General features: G+C 54.1%; 1 protein-coding gene across 1 annotated transcript; it reads right to left on the bottom strand.

Annotated features, from left to right (window-relative positions):
- Positions 1-426: 426 nt before the first annotated feature.
- Positions 427-12,680, bottom strand: LOC130296402 (gastrula zinc finger protein XlCGF49.1-like). The gene is made up of 2 exons (XM_056547892.1): positions 12,524-12,680; positions 427-2,537 (listed from the first exon to the last, which is right to left on the bottom strand). The coding sequence occupies exon 2, from the start codon at positions 2,519-2,521 to the stop codon at positions 1,775-1,777; it is 747 nt and encodes a 248-aa protein (XP_056403867.1). The 5' UTR covers positions 2,522-2,537; positions 12,524-12,680; the 3' UTR covers positions 427-1,774.
- Positions 12,681-13,745: the final 1,065 nt, after the last annotated feature.

The raw sequence follows: 13,745 nt of genomic DNA, 5'->3' as shown, positions 1-13,745 counted from the left end.
ACTTACACCACAATGATAAATGTGGGTCACTGTGTCAGTACGATTAACATCGTCCAGATGATCGAAACGCGTCACTGTTGTCCTGATCCATGTGAGTTGCTGTTTTGAAATATATACACCTGCATTCGAGCTACTGTGCTGGATATCTTCCTTTCTCATATATATATATATATATATATATATATATATATATATATATATATATATATTTATATATATTTATATATATATATATATATATATATATTTATATATATAGTAGTTATACACCTTCCCTCCCAGCACTATCTGTATACTGCTGTTATCTCTATGTGATCAAGATAGATAGTAGTTATATACCTCCCCTCCCAGCTGTATCTGTATACTGCTGCTGTTATCTCTGTGGGATCAGTATATATAGCAGTTATACACCTTCCCTCCCAGCTCTATCTGTATATTGCTGCTATCTCTATTGGATCAGGATATATTAAATTAGATATACACCTCCCCTGAGGCTGTTTTAAAATAAATACACCTGCATTCGAGCTACTGTGCTGGATATCTTCCTTTCTCTAATATTACTTCCAGTGCTGTCCACACTGATCTGCGACGCAGGAGGCGAACGGGGGTGAGCTGTTTTTTTGCTGATTTGTTATATATATATATACCATTGAAATAACAGAAGCAGTATACAGATAGAGCTGGAGGGAAGATGTATAGCTACTATATATCCTGATCCCATAGAAAGAGCAGCAGTATACAGATAGAGCTGGAGGGCAGATATCAGCTAATTCAGATCAAATATCCTGTGACACAGTTACTATCAGTCAGACTGATGATCACATGAACAAGGTACAGTAATGAAATGCATAGATGCCGCTGTGCTGGAACAGGACAGATGGTCCTGTAGGACTAGGACAAAATAAAACAAAAAACCCTGGAGTGCTTCTTTAATGTTACAGATGTAAATAAATATGACTATGCACTTCATTTAATACTTTGCTTTTGGGGGGTATGTACAACCTTTAAAAATAAAAATAATAACAGCCAACATTTTTTAGTAATTTTTGCATGAAAAATGGCTGCTTCTTTTAGGCTAAAAATATGGCTTTGGGGAGGGGATGTAGACCAGAGTAACACACAGACACATTGAGAATTAGGTATTTACCGATATCTAGATATAAATTTTGCTCATCTCTACAAATCAACTTAATCAAACCTACAAACCTCTTGGTCTATATATGGGAACAATCCTCGCCCCCTCACCCCTCGCTTTACATCACTACTTTTTGTCTACTTGATTCTTTACCCTTGTTAACCTATAAGCTGAGCTCTGTGGTTCATCCACAACACGGTATGCTCGCGTCCTCTCCGGAATGGCTGGTAAGTATGGAGCCGAGCGGACGTGATAACTAATGGCTGGAGGGACACAGGTCATTTGAGTCAAAGGCTACTAGAAGATCCTTCACTTTTCTAGAGGATCTTATCTTAAAAACCATCAGAAGGAACCACGTATAGGGTTCAAGATCCACCCCTTTAGGGTTAAAAAGTAGGCCACGGATGGCGCATTACATGGCACAAGTTTAAAATACAAAGAGAGAAGTCCTTTCGAGGCCCCATTCGGGCCAAGGCCATCATACTAATGTTCTCCACCTAGCAGGTCACTGCAGACCTCCAGGTGTTGGAAAGCTTTCACTCCCAGCATGCCCGGATAGCCATCGGCTGGGAGTGAAAGCTTTGGAACACCTAGAGGTCCACAGTTTGGCAACCACTGGTGAAGACAATCCTCCATTCTCTAAACATGGACTTTCTGGTGGGCAACAAGGTGAGAGCTGTGAGTAAATGTTTTTCCACACGTAATGCACTCATAAGGCTTCTCCCCCGAGTGCGCCCTCTGGTGGATGACCAGGTTTGAACGGTGAGTGAAGCTTTTTCCACAGTCAGTACAGACATAGGGTCTCTCTCCCGTATGGACCCTTTGGTGGGTCACCAGGTTGGAGCTGATACTGAACTTTTTCCCACATTCTCCACAGCTGTACGGCCTCTCTCCCGTGTGCACCCTCTGGTGGGTCACCGCATTGGAGCTGGTGCTGAAGCTCTTCCCACACTCCATACACATGTAGGGCCGGGACCCTGTGTGGACTCTGAAGTGGGTCACAAGGTTGGATTTCTGGGCAAAGCTCTTCTGACATATAGCACACGCGTACGGTTTGGTTTTTTCGATGCCCTGGTCTTCCACATCACAGGTGGAATCGTCCACTTCCTTTTTCACTTTGCCCTTGCCTGATGACTGCCTCGTTTGACCGTTCTGTTGACTTCTCAGAGACGGGCGGCTTTGAGCTTCTTGTGTTTTATACCGGAGTTTTCGGGTGCCCTTTTGGTCCTTCATCATTTTGTTGTCGGGTGAAAGATTTCTACTGGATTTGGACACTTTGGATGAACCTCTCACCTTCTTTGATTTAGACTTGCCCCAGCTCTTTTTGGTCCCATAGTCAGACGTTTCCATTCTTACGACCGGTGAGAAGGAAAAAGCTAATGTCATCCAGCAATGGTTTAGGCTGAAAACAGGAGAAGAGTGGGTAAAATGAGTGGCAACCAACAGAAAAAATTATTTGTCTCCCCCCCCCCCCCCCCCCCCCGGTGATTTTGTACAATCGCACTGACAATGATCCATATATAATTTTATTCGAACAGTAAGACAGAATAACAAAAAGAAAAACAAAAAAACAAAAAAACATCTCACTTAAGTTATGAATTGATTTGCATTTTACTCACTGAAATAAGTATTTGACCCCCTATCAATAAGATTTCTGGTTCCCATGTGTCTTTTATACTAGTAATGAGGAGCACTCTCTTAAAAGGGAGAGAGTTACCTGTATAAATGACACCTGTCCAAAGAAACAATCAGATTCTAAACTCTTCATCATGGCCAAGACCAGAGAGCTGCCCATGGATGTCGGGGATAAAATTGAAGACCTACACAAGGCTGGAATGGGCTACAAGACTTTGCCAAGCAGTTTGGTGAGAAGTTTACAGCTGTCAGTGCCATTATTCACAAATGGAAGAAACACAAAATATCTGTAAATCCCCCTCGGTCGGGGGCTCCATATAAGATCTCACCTCGTGAAGTCTCGATGATAACGGTGAGGAATCGGCCCAGAACTATACGGAGGATCCTGTCAGTGATCTCAAGGCAGCTGGGACCATAGTCACCAAAAAAACTATTGGCAACACACTACACTGTGAAGGACTGAAATCTTGCAGTGTCTACAAGGCCATGAATGCTCATTTCAGGGCCCATCTGATGGAGAAACCTCATGTACGGGCCCGTCTGATGGGGAAACCTCATGTACGGGCCCGTCTGATGGGGAAACCTCATGTACGGGCCCGTCTGATGGAGAAACCTCATGTACGGGCCCGTCTGATGGAGAAACCTCATGTACGGGCCCGTCTGATGGAGAAACCTCATGTACGGGCCCGTCTGATGGGGAAACCTCATGTACGGGCCCGTCTGATGGGGAAACCTCATGTACGGGCCCGTCTGATGGGGAAACCTCATGTACGGGCCCGTCTGATGGGGAAACCTCATGTACGGGCCCGTCTGATGGGGAAACCTCATGTACGGGCCCGTCTGATGGGGAAACCTCATGTACGGGCCCGTCTGATGGGGAAACCTCATGTACGGGCCCGTCTGATGGGGAAACCTCATGTACGGGCCCGTCTGATGGGGAAACCTCATGTACGGGCCCGTCTGATGGGGAAACCTCATGTACGGGCCCGTCTGATGGGGAAACCTCATGTACGGGCCCGTCTGATGGGGAAACCTCATGTACGGGCCCGTCTGATGGGGAAACCTCATGTACGGGCCCGTCTGATGGGGAAACCTCATGTACGGGCCCGTCTGATGGGGAAACCTCATGTACGGGCCCGTCTGATGGGGAAACCTCATGTACGGGCCCGTCTGATGGGGAAACCTCATGTACGGGCCCGTCTGATGGGGAAACCTCATGTACGGGCCCGTCTGATGGGGAAACCTCATGTACGGGCCCGTCTGATGGGGAAACCTCATGTACGGGCCCGTCTGATGGGGAAACCTCATGTACGGGCCCGTCTGATGGGGAAACCTCATGTACGGGCCCGTCTGATGGGGAAACCTCATGTACGGGCCCGTCTGATGGGGAAACCTCATGTACGGGCCCGTCTGATGGGGAAACCTCATGTACGGGCCCGTCTGATGGGGAAACCTCATGTACGGGCCCGTCTGATGGGGAAACCTCATGTACGGGCCCGTCTGATGGGGAAACCTCATGTACGGGCCCGTCTGATGGGGAAACCTCATGTACGGGCCCGTCTGATGGGGAAACCTCATGTACGGGCCCGTCTGATGGGGAAACCTCATGTACGGGCCCGTCTGATGGGGAAACCTCATGTACGGGCCCGTCTGATGGGGAAACCTCATGTACGGGCCCGTCTGATGGGGAAACCTCATGTACGGGCCCGTCTGATGGGGAAACCTCATGTACGGGCCCGTCTGATGGGGAAACCTCATGTACGGGCCCGTCTGATGGAGAAACCTCATGTACGGGCCCGTCTGATGGAGAAACCTCATGTACGGGCCCGTCTGATGGAGAAACCTCATGTACGGGCCCGTCTGATGGAGAAACCTCATGTACGGGCCCGTCTGATGGAGAAAGATCATGTACGGGACCGTCTGATGGAGAAAGATCATGTACGGGACCGTCTGATGGAGAAAGATCATGTACGGGACCGTCTGATGGAGAAAGATCATGTACGGGACCGTCTGATGGAGAAAGATCATGTACGGGACCGTCTGATGGAGAAAGATCATGTACGGGACCGTCTGATGGAGAAAGATCATGTACGGGGCCAGAAGAAGTTTGCCAATGAATATTTGAATGATTCACAGGAGAACGTGTTGTGGTCAGATGAAATCAAGCTCTTTGGCATCAAATCAATATGCCGTGATTAAAGGAGGAGGAATGCCGCCAATGACCCCAAGATCACCATCGCCAGTATAAGGTGTACGGGAACTGGATACAGCTGGGGGAGCGAAAACCGGGTGCTCTGTATCCCAGCCGGATCCGGCCCGAACCCCATTCATTTCAAACGCTGACTCCAGTGGGCTCATTTTTGCCCCGTATACTGTTTTTGTGACCGGACCTGAAACTGTATACCACGGTTTTAGGTCTGGCTAGAGAGCCATATACGGGGCAAAAATTAGCCGACCGGAGTCAGTGTTTTACTCCGGTCGGTTCATTGAAATAAATGGGGTCCGGCCCGGATCCGGGAGCGCCCGGTTTTTGCCGTATCCGGTTCTCATATGAACTGGCCCTATCACAGGACGTGGAAACTGTGGGGGAGATTTTGCAAAACCAGATGAAAAGTAGCTGAGTTTCCCATAGCAACCAATCAGATCGCTTCTTTCATTTTTGATCTGATTGGTTGCTATAGGCAACTCAACTTCTTCTCTGGACACGTTTGGCTAAATCTCCCCCATTATGCATTGGAGGTGGTTTTCTGCTAAGGAGAAAGGATAACTTCTCTGCATCAATGGGACAATGGATCTTGGGGGGGGGGGGGGAAACCATCTTCTCTCAGCCAGGGCATCGACAATGGGAGGTGGATGGGTATTCCAGCATGACAATGACCCAACACGAGTGACTCAAGAAGAAGCACATGAAGGTCGTGCAGTGCCCAATCCTGTCTCCAGACCTTAATCCTGCTGAATCTGTGGAGGAGCTGAAGGTTCCAGTTGCCAAACCTTAACCCCTTAAGGACTCAGGGTTTTTCTGTTTTTCCCACTACAGGGCTCAGACGAGGAAGAGCGCCATTGGACTTTTGGAGAGAGAATTTGTTTGGAATGGAAGTCAGGGGCCATGTGCGCTTACAAAGCCCCCCGTGGACCCCCCCACATGTGACCCCATTTCAGAAACGACACCGCTAACGGAATGTAATAAGGGGTGCATTGAGCATTTACACCCCACTGGCGTTTGACAGATGCTTGGAACAGTGGACTGTGCAAATAAACAATAACATTTTTCATTTTCATGGACGACTGTTCAAAAAATCTGTCAGACACCTGTGGGGTGTAAATGCTCACTGCACCCCTTATTGCATTGCATGAGGGGTGAAGTTTCCAAAATGGGGTCACGTGTGTGTGTGTGTGTGGGGAGGGGTCCATTGTTCTGGCACTATGGGGGCTTTGTAAACGCACGTGGCCTTCAATTCCAGCCTAATTCTCTCTCCAAAAGCCCAATGGCGCTCCTTCTCTTCTGAGCATTGTAGTTCACCCGCAGAGCACTTTACAACCACATATGGGGTATTTCCATACTCAGAAGAAATGGGGTTACAAATTATGGGGGGGCATTTTTTCCTATTACCCCTTGTGAAAATGAAAAATTTGAGATAACACCAGCATTTTAGTGAAAAATAAAAAAATGTCACTCCAACTTTAACAAAAATTCTTCAAACACCTGTGGGGTGTTAAGTCTCACTATACCCCTTGTTAAGTTCCGTGAAGGGTGTAGTTTCCAAAATGGGGTCACACGTGGGTGTTTTTTTTTTATTTAATTTTTTTTTTGCGTTTATATCAGAACCGCTGTAACGATCAGCCACCCCTGTGCAAATCACCTCAAATGTACAAGGTGCGCTCTCACTTATGTGCATGCTGGGAGTTGTTGCTAATACCTCCTGCTGCTGCGTTCTGTCCTTCCTGTCTGCCACCGTCTCAGATCCGGGGGCCCCGATCCCGCCGCCGATTTGCGGCGATTGCCGACATGGGTGGGCTGTCTCAGGAACCCCCAGGGGTTTGCACGGGATGCCTGCTGAATAATTTCAGCAGGCATCCCGGTCCGGTTCCCTCACGACGAGGACCACAATTCCCACGGGCGTACAGGTACGCCCTGGGTCCTTAAGGGGTTAATTTTTTTGGGAAATATGATGTCACAAAAAAGCATCAATTTTCGAGGTAGAGCAGAAGACCTGAGGAAGGTGACGGAGGCAGGTAAGGGGACCTCCGTCCACAATGCTGGATGCTCGGATCACCACGGCAGCGCTGCGGGCGATACGATGATTCATTTTAGTGACCACACTGCTGCAGATGCCGTGATCTGTATTGATCACGGCATCTGAGGGGTTAATGGCACACATCAGCGCAATGCTGATAACAGCCAGGACCTGCCGCACATGACGCGAGCACAACCACCCTCCGTGCTAGCCCCCCCCCCGTGTGCTCGCGGTCATGTACAGGACATAAATGTAGATCCTGGTGCCTTAAGTACCAACGCACCAGGATGTACATTTACATTCCCTGCGTCATTTAGGGGTTAAAGGGGTGCTGCAGTGAAGTTAAGTGTCCCCTGTAGTTATACATGTGATTTTGCCAGATCCTGTGGCCCCTGTTGTCTCCTAAATATTATTTTTCCTTGCTTGCAGCCCAGACTACAACCCCCAGCAGTAAGTGCGGCTCTGTGTAATGGCTGCCAACCAATTGCTCTTACTATCTGTGTGCAGGCTGTGTTGTTGTAAACAGTCAGCACACACCCCAGCAGTAAATCATCCTATGCTCTGAATGGCAGCAGTCAGTGATTAGATCTACAGCAGGAAAAAAGAGGGCTACCGACAAGATCCAGCCAGAAATCATGTGGTGTTTGTCTTCCTGGAGGGTGGGGGCTGCTCTCAGTGAGGGGTTTACACTGAGACAAGGTTGATCTAAATATGACGTCTTTCTCTCACTCCCTGCATATAAGTGACAGCTGAAAGAGGTGTATATAGCTAATGAATGATATTAAGACAATTACATAGGTTGGTGAGAGGGAACGGATGGGCTATGGGTTTAGTTCCCCTATAAAGGTGTTATCCAGGAATAGAAAACAGAGCTAATTTCTTTCAAAAGTGGTCCCAGTATGTCTCAGGTTGGTTGCGGTTCTACAGCTCTGTTCCATTACAGTGAATGGAGCCACGTTGTAATACCACACACAACCTGGGGACAGAGAGGGAGATGTTTTTGAAGGAAATTAGCCCTGTTTTTCTATTCCTGAATAACCTCTTGAAGAAGATCTAAAGAATAGTGGGACAGAATCTTAGACTGTTAATATTTACTGTACGTTCCCCTTATTGTCAGTTTTTTAGGCCGCGGTTTCCGATCCGGTCCTGTCAGTGTTTCCATCTCCAGATGATATGAACGGATCACAAAGACACCGACCATTCTGGAACAAAACATTTCCCTAATGTCTCCGCTCCTCCTCCGGCGTCGTCTTCCTGCTCCGGCTATGGTCAGTCAAGCGGCCGCCGAGGTGATCGGGGCTCAATGTATCTCACTACTGCTCAGCCGGACCAGAAAGAAGACGCCGTCAGGGGAGCGAGACACATGGGGAGGGGAGCGAGACACCGGGGGGAGCGGAGCAGGAGAGCGAGACACCGGGGGGAGCGGAGCAGGAGAGCGAGACACCGGGGGGAGCGGAGCAGGGGAGCAAGACACCGGGGGGAGCGGAGCAGGGGAGCAAGACACCGGGGGGAGCGGAGCAGGGGAGCAAGACACCGGGGGGAGCAAGACACCGGGGGGAGCGGAGCAGGGGAGCAAGACACCAGGGGGAGCGGAGCAGGGGAGCAAGACACCGGGGGGAGCAAGACACCAGGGGGAGCGGAGCAGGGGAGCAAGACACCGAGGGGAGCGAGACACTGGGGGGAGCGGAGCGAGATACCAGGGGAGCGAGACACCGGGGGGAGCGGAGCAGGGGAGCAAGACACCGGGGGGAGCGGAGCAGGGGAGCAAGACACCGGGGGGAGCGGAGCAGGGGAGCAAGACACCGGGGGGAGCGGAGCAGGGGAGCGAGACACCGGGGGGAGCGGAGCAGGGGAGCGAGACACCGGGGGGAGCGGAGCAGGGGAGCGAGACACCGGGGGGAGCGGAGCAGGGGAGCGAGACACCGGGGGGAGCGGAGCAGGGGAGCGAGACACCGGGGGAGCAAGACACCAGGGGAGCAAGACACCGGGGGGAGCGGAGCGAGACACCAGGGGAGCAAGACACAGGGGGGAGTGGAGCAAGACACCAGGGGAGAAAGACACAGGGGGGAGTGGAGCAAGACACCAGGGGAGCAAGACACCGGGGGGAGCAAGACACCGTGGGGAGCGGGGCAGGGGAGCAAGACACCGGGGGGGGGGGGGGGGGGAGCGAGACACCAGAGGAGCAAGACACCGGGGGGGGGGGGGGGGAGCGAGACACCAGAGGAGCAAGACACCGGGGGGGGGGGGGGGGAGCGAGACACCAGAGGAGCAAGACACCGGGGGGGAGCGGAGCAGGGGAGCAAGACACCGGGGGGAGCGGAGCAGGGGAGCAAGACACCGGGGGGAGCAGGGGAGTGAGACACTGGGGGGAGCGGAGCGGAGCGAGACACCAGGGGAGCGAGACACCGGGGGGAGCGGAGCGAGACACCGGGGGGAGCGGAGCGAGACACCAGGGGAGCAAGACACCGGGGGGAGCAGAGCAGGGGAGCGAGACACCGGGGGGAGCGGAGCAGGGGAGCGTGACACTGGGGGGAGCGGAGGAGGGGAGCAAGACACCGGGGGGAGCGGAGCGAGACACCAGGGGAGTGAGACACCGGAGGGAGCGGAGCAGGGGAGCGTGACACCGGGGGGAGCGGGGCAGGGGAGCAAGACACCGTGGGGAGCGGAGCAGGGGAGCAAGACACCGTGGGGAGCGGAGCAGGGGAGCAAGACACCGTGGGGAGCGGAGCAGGGGAGCAAGACACCGTGGGGAGCGGAGCAGGGGAGCAAGACACCGGGGGGAGCGGAGCGAGACACCGTGGGGAGCGGAGCAGGGGAGCGAGACACCGTGGGGAGCGGAGCAGGGGAGCAAGACACCGTGGGGAGCGGAGCAGGGGAGCAAGACACCGTGTGGAGCGGAGCAGGGGAGCAAGACACCGTGGGGAGCGGAGCAGGGGAGCAAGACACCGTGGGGAGCGGAGCAGGGGAGCAAGACACCGTGGGGAGCGGAGCAGGGGAGCAAGACACCGTGGGGAGCGGAGCAGGGGAGCAAGACACCGTGGGGAGCGGAGCAGGGGAGCAAGACACCGTGGGGAGCGGAGCAGGGGAGCAAGACACCGTGGGGGGGGAGCAAGACACCAGGGGGAGCAGGGGAGCGAGACACTGGGGGGAGCGGAGCGAGATACCAGGGGAGCGAGACACCGGGGGGAACGAGACACTGGGGGGAGCGGAGCAGGGGAGTGAGACACCGGGGGGAGCAGAGCGAGACACCAGGGGAGCGAGACACCGGGGGAGCGGAGCAGGGGAGCGAGACACCGGGGGGAGCAAGACACCGGGGGGAGCGAGACACCGGGGGGGAGCGGAGCAGGGGAGCGAGACACCGGGGGGAGCGGAGCAGGGGAGCGAGACACCGGGGGGAGCGGAGCAGGGGAGCGAGACACCGGGGGGAGCGGAGCAGGGGAGCGAGACACCGGGGGGAGCGGAGCAGGGGAGCGAGACACCGGGGGGAGCGGAGCAGAGCAAGACACCAGGGGAGCAAGACACCGAGGGGAGCAAGACACCGGGGGGAGCGGAGCAGGGGAGCAAGACACCGGGGGGAGCGGAGCAGGGGAGCAAGACACTGGGGGGAGCGGAGCGAGACACCGGGGGGAGCGAGACACTGGGGGGAGTGGAGCAGGGGAGCGAGACACCGGGGGGAGCGGAGCGAGACACCAGGGGAGCAAGACACCGAGGGGAGCGGAGCAGGGGAGCAAGACACCGGGGGGAGCGGAGCAGGGGAGCGAGACACCGGGGGGAGCGGAGCAGGGGAGCGAGACACCGGGGGGAGCGAGACACCGGGGGGAGCAGGGGAGCAGAGCAAGACACCGGGGGGAGCGGAGCAGGGGAGCAAGACACCGGGGGGAGCGAGACACCGGGGGGAGCAGGGGAGCAGAGCAAGACACCGGGGGGAGCGAGACACCGGGGGGAGCAGGGGAGCAGAGCAAGACACCGGGGGGAGCGGAGCAGGGGAGCAAGACACCGGGGGGAGCGGAGCAGGGGAGCAAGACACCGGGGGGAGCGGAGCAGGGGAGCAAGACACCGGGGGGAGCGGAGCAGGGGAGCAAGACACCGGGGGGAGCGGAGCAGGGGAGCGAGACACTGGGGGGAGCGGAGCAAGGGAACGAGACACCGGGGGGAGCGGAGCAGGGGAGCGAGACACCGGGGGGAGCGAGACACCGGGGGGAGCGAGACACCGGGGGGAGCGAGACACCAGGGGAGCGAGACAGCAGGGGGAGGGGAGCAGGAGGGTTATGTTTATTGTTTTATTTTAGGGCGCCCCGGACATTATAGAAAGGTTTTTTGCCGATGAGACTTCTCCTTTAGGCTCCGGTCACCGGATGACATCACCGACCCTGGAGGTCAATAGGTCATTTTATCATCAGTTCATAAAAGCTGCAGGAGCCATAACTAATTCCCCCCATAGTAACAAAACTGAAACTTAACATTGAAAGTTTATGGCAGAGGGTTACTATGGAGCCCCCCCCCCCCCCCCCCAAAACGGAGCCCCCCAACCAACTTCAACAAGTACTGATGGGGGCAGCAGCTATATGGGGGGGGGGGGGGGGGGGGTACCAGCTATACGGGGGGTACTGATGGGGGCAGCAGCTATACGGGGGGTACTGATGGGGCAGCAGCTATACAGGGGGTACTGATGGGGGCAGCAGCTATACAGGGGGTACTGATGGGGGCAGCAGCTATAAGGGGGGTACTGATGGGGGCAGCAGCTATAAGGGGGGTACTGATGGGGGCAGCAGCTATACGGGGGGTACTGATGGGGGCAGCAGCTATACGGGGGGTACTGATGGGGGCAGCAGCTATACGGGGGATACTGATGGGGGCAGCAGCTATACAGGGGATACTGATGGGGGCAACAGCTATACAGGGGGTACTGATGGGGGCAGCAGCTATACGGGGGATACTGATGGGGGCAGCAGCTATACAGGGGGTACTGATGGGGCAGCAGCTATACGGGGGATACTGATGGGGGCAGCAGCTATACAGGGGGTACTGATGGGGGCAGCAGCTATAAGGGGGGTACTGATGGGGGCAGCAGCTATAAGGGGGGGTACTGATGGGGGCAACAGCTATACGGGGGGTACTGATGGGGGCAGCAGCTATAAGGGGGGTACTGATGGGGGCAACAGCTATACGGGGGGTACTGATGGGGGCAGCAGCTATACAGGGGGTACTGATGGGGGCAGCAGCTATACAGGGGGTACTGATGGGGGCAGCAGCTATACAGGGGGTACTGATGGGGGCAGCAGCTATACAGGGGGTACTGATGGGGGCAGCAGCTATACGGGGGGTACTGATGGGGGCAACAGCTATACAGGGGGTACTGATGGGGGCAACAGCTATACGGGGTTAGTAGTTCATACAGAGAACCCTTTAATGCCAGCACCCGCTTACGTCCCACCCGCCACAGGATAACACAGTGACACCCTCTGCCCCTCAGGGTGACACCCGGCGCCCCCTCTCCTTCCCGGGTGACAGCCCTTACCTGCCGCTCACGAGCCTTTGTGTTCCCTCACATATCACAGGGGCCGGGGCTGCCAATTAGGAGGATGGCCGCGCAGGGAACTCTGGGACCTGTAGTTTTTTCTTTTCATAACATTAAACCACAAAACTACAACTCCCAGACGTCCGAGGGGAAACGAGAGGAAGGAGAAGGGTGCAGAGCGGCCAATCAGCGAGCGCCGCGGCTGAGGAGAAAACCCGCTGCTGACCTCTAGTGGTAAAAAGTTATATTGCCACTCTGAGCCGAGAACATGGAGAGCGGCCGGAGGATTGTGCTGACCTCTAGTGGTGAAAAATCATATTGTCACGCTGTGACCGGGAACAGGAAGAGCGGCCGGAGGATTGTGCTGACCTCTAGTGGTGGAAAGTTATATTGTCACTCTGATCCGGGAACATGGAGAGCGGCCGGAGGATTGTGCTGACCTCTAGTGGTGGAAAGTTATATTGTCACTCTGATCCGGGAACAGGAAGAGCGGCCGGAGGATTGTGCTGACCTCTAGTGGTGAGATATTATATCGCCGCTCTGACAATATATCTGGGATGTGGTGGAGTTTGATGCCAGATAAATCAGAATATGAGACCCAATTCATATACACAACAAGGTTTCCGAACCATTGTGCCTCCAGCTGTAGCAAAACTACAACTCCCAGCAGGCCTGAACATGCAAAGGCTACAGCTGGAGGCCTGGTTGGGAAACGCTGAATTACACAGTTTGTGGCCCCCAGGCCCCCAGCCTCAGCCAAACCTGGGACCCCGATCACCAGGAACATTAATAGGATTGCTCTGTATTGTGGGTGAAGAAGAACTCCGGGAATTTTTTGTTTTTGCTTATATAGAATTTTTAGTTTTTGCTTATATAGTGCAGTGTAGTCTATAATTTCAGAATAATGTAGAGGTTCTTGTGCATGTCTTGTGCTTACCTGTTTTAGCTGATGTGGCAGGCATGGAGTTTCCAGCCATACTGATTTCAATTCCATCACTGAAATGGTTTCCTAATGCTACCTACATGTTCCATGAATCCTCTGGCTTTGCAGAGGGGGTGGAGTCTGATCACTGCACCTTATTTAATTAGGCTGTTGGTGCTGCAGGTCACCCAGAAGAATGGATTAGACACTAAAAGGAAATCTGTCACCTGAGTCACCTGCACTAACCTATCGGTACAGACAGGTAGTGCAGGTGACACTGACGACAACGGTACTTACCTG

The sequence above is a fragment of the Hyla sarda genome, chromosome 12 (assembly GCF_029499605.1).
Source record: "Hyla sarda isolate aHylSar1 chromosome 12, aHylSar1.hap1, whole genome shotgun sequence".
Classification (NCBI taxonomy): domain Eukaryota; kingdom Metazoa; phylum Chordata; class Amphibia; order Anura; family Hylidae; genus Hyla; species Hyla sarda.
This window is presented reverse-complemented; position numbering and strand designations above follow the sequence as displayed.

Excerpts from the sequence above, each read along its gene's own strand:
- LOC130296402 (XM_056547892.1), bottom strand. The coding sequence starts at position 2,521 with ATGACATTAGCTTTTTCCTTCTCACCGGTCGTAAGAATGGAAACGTCT.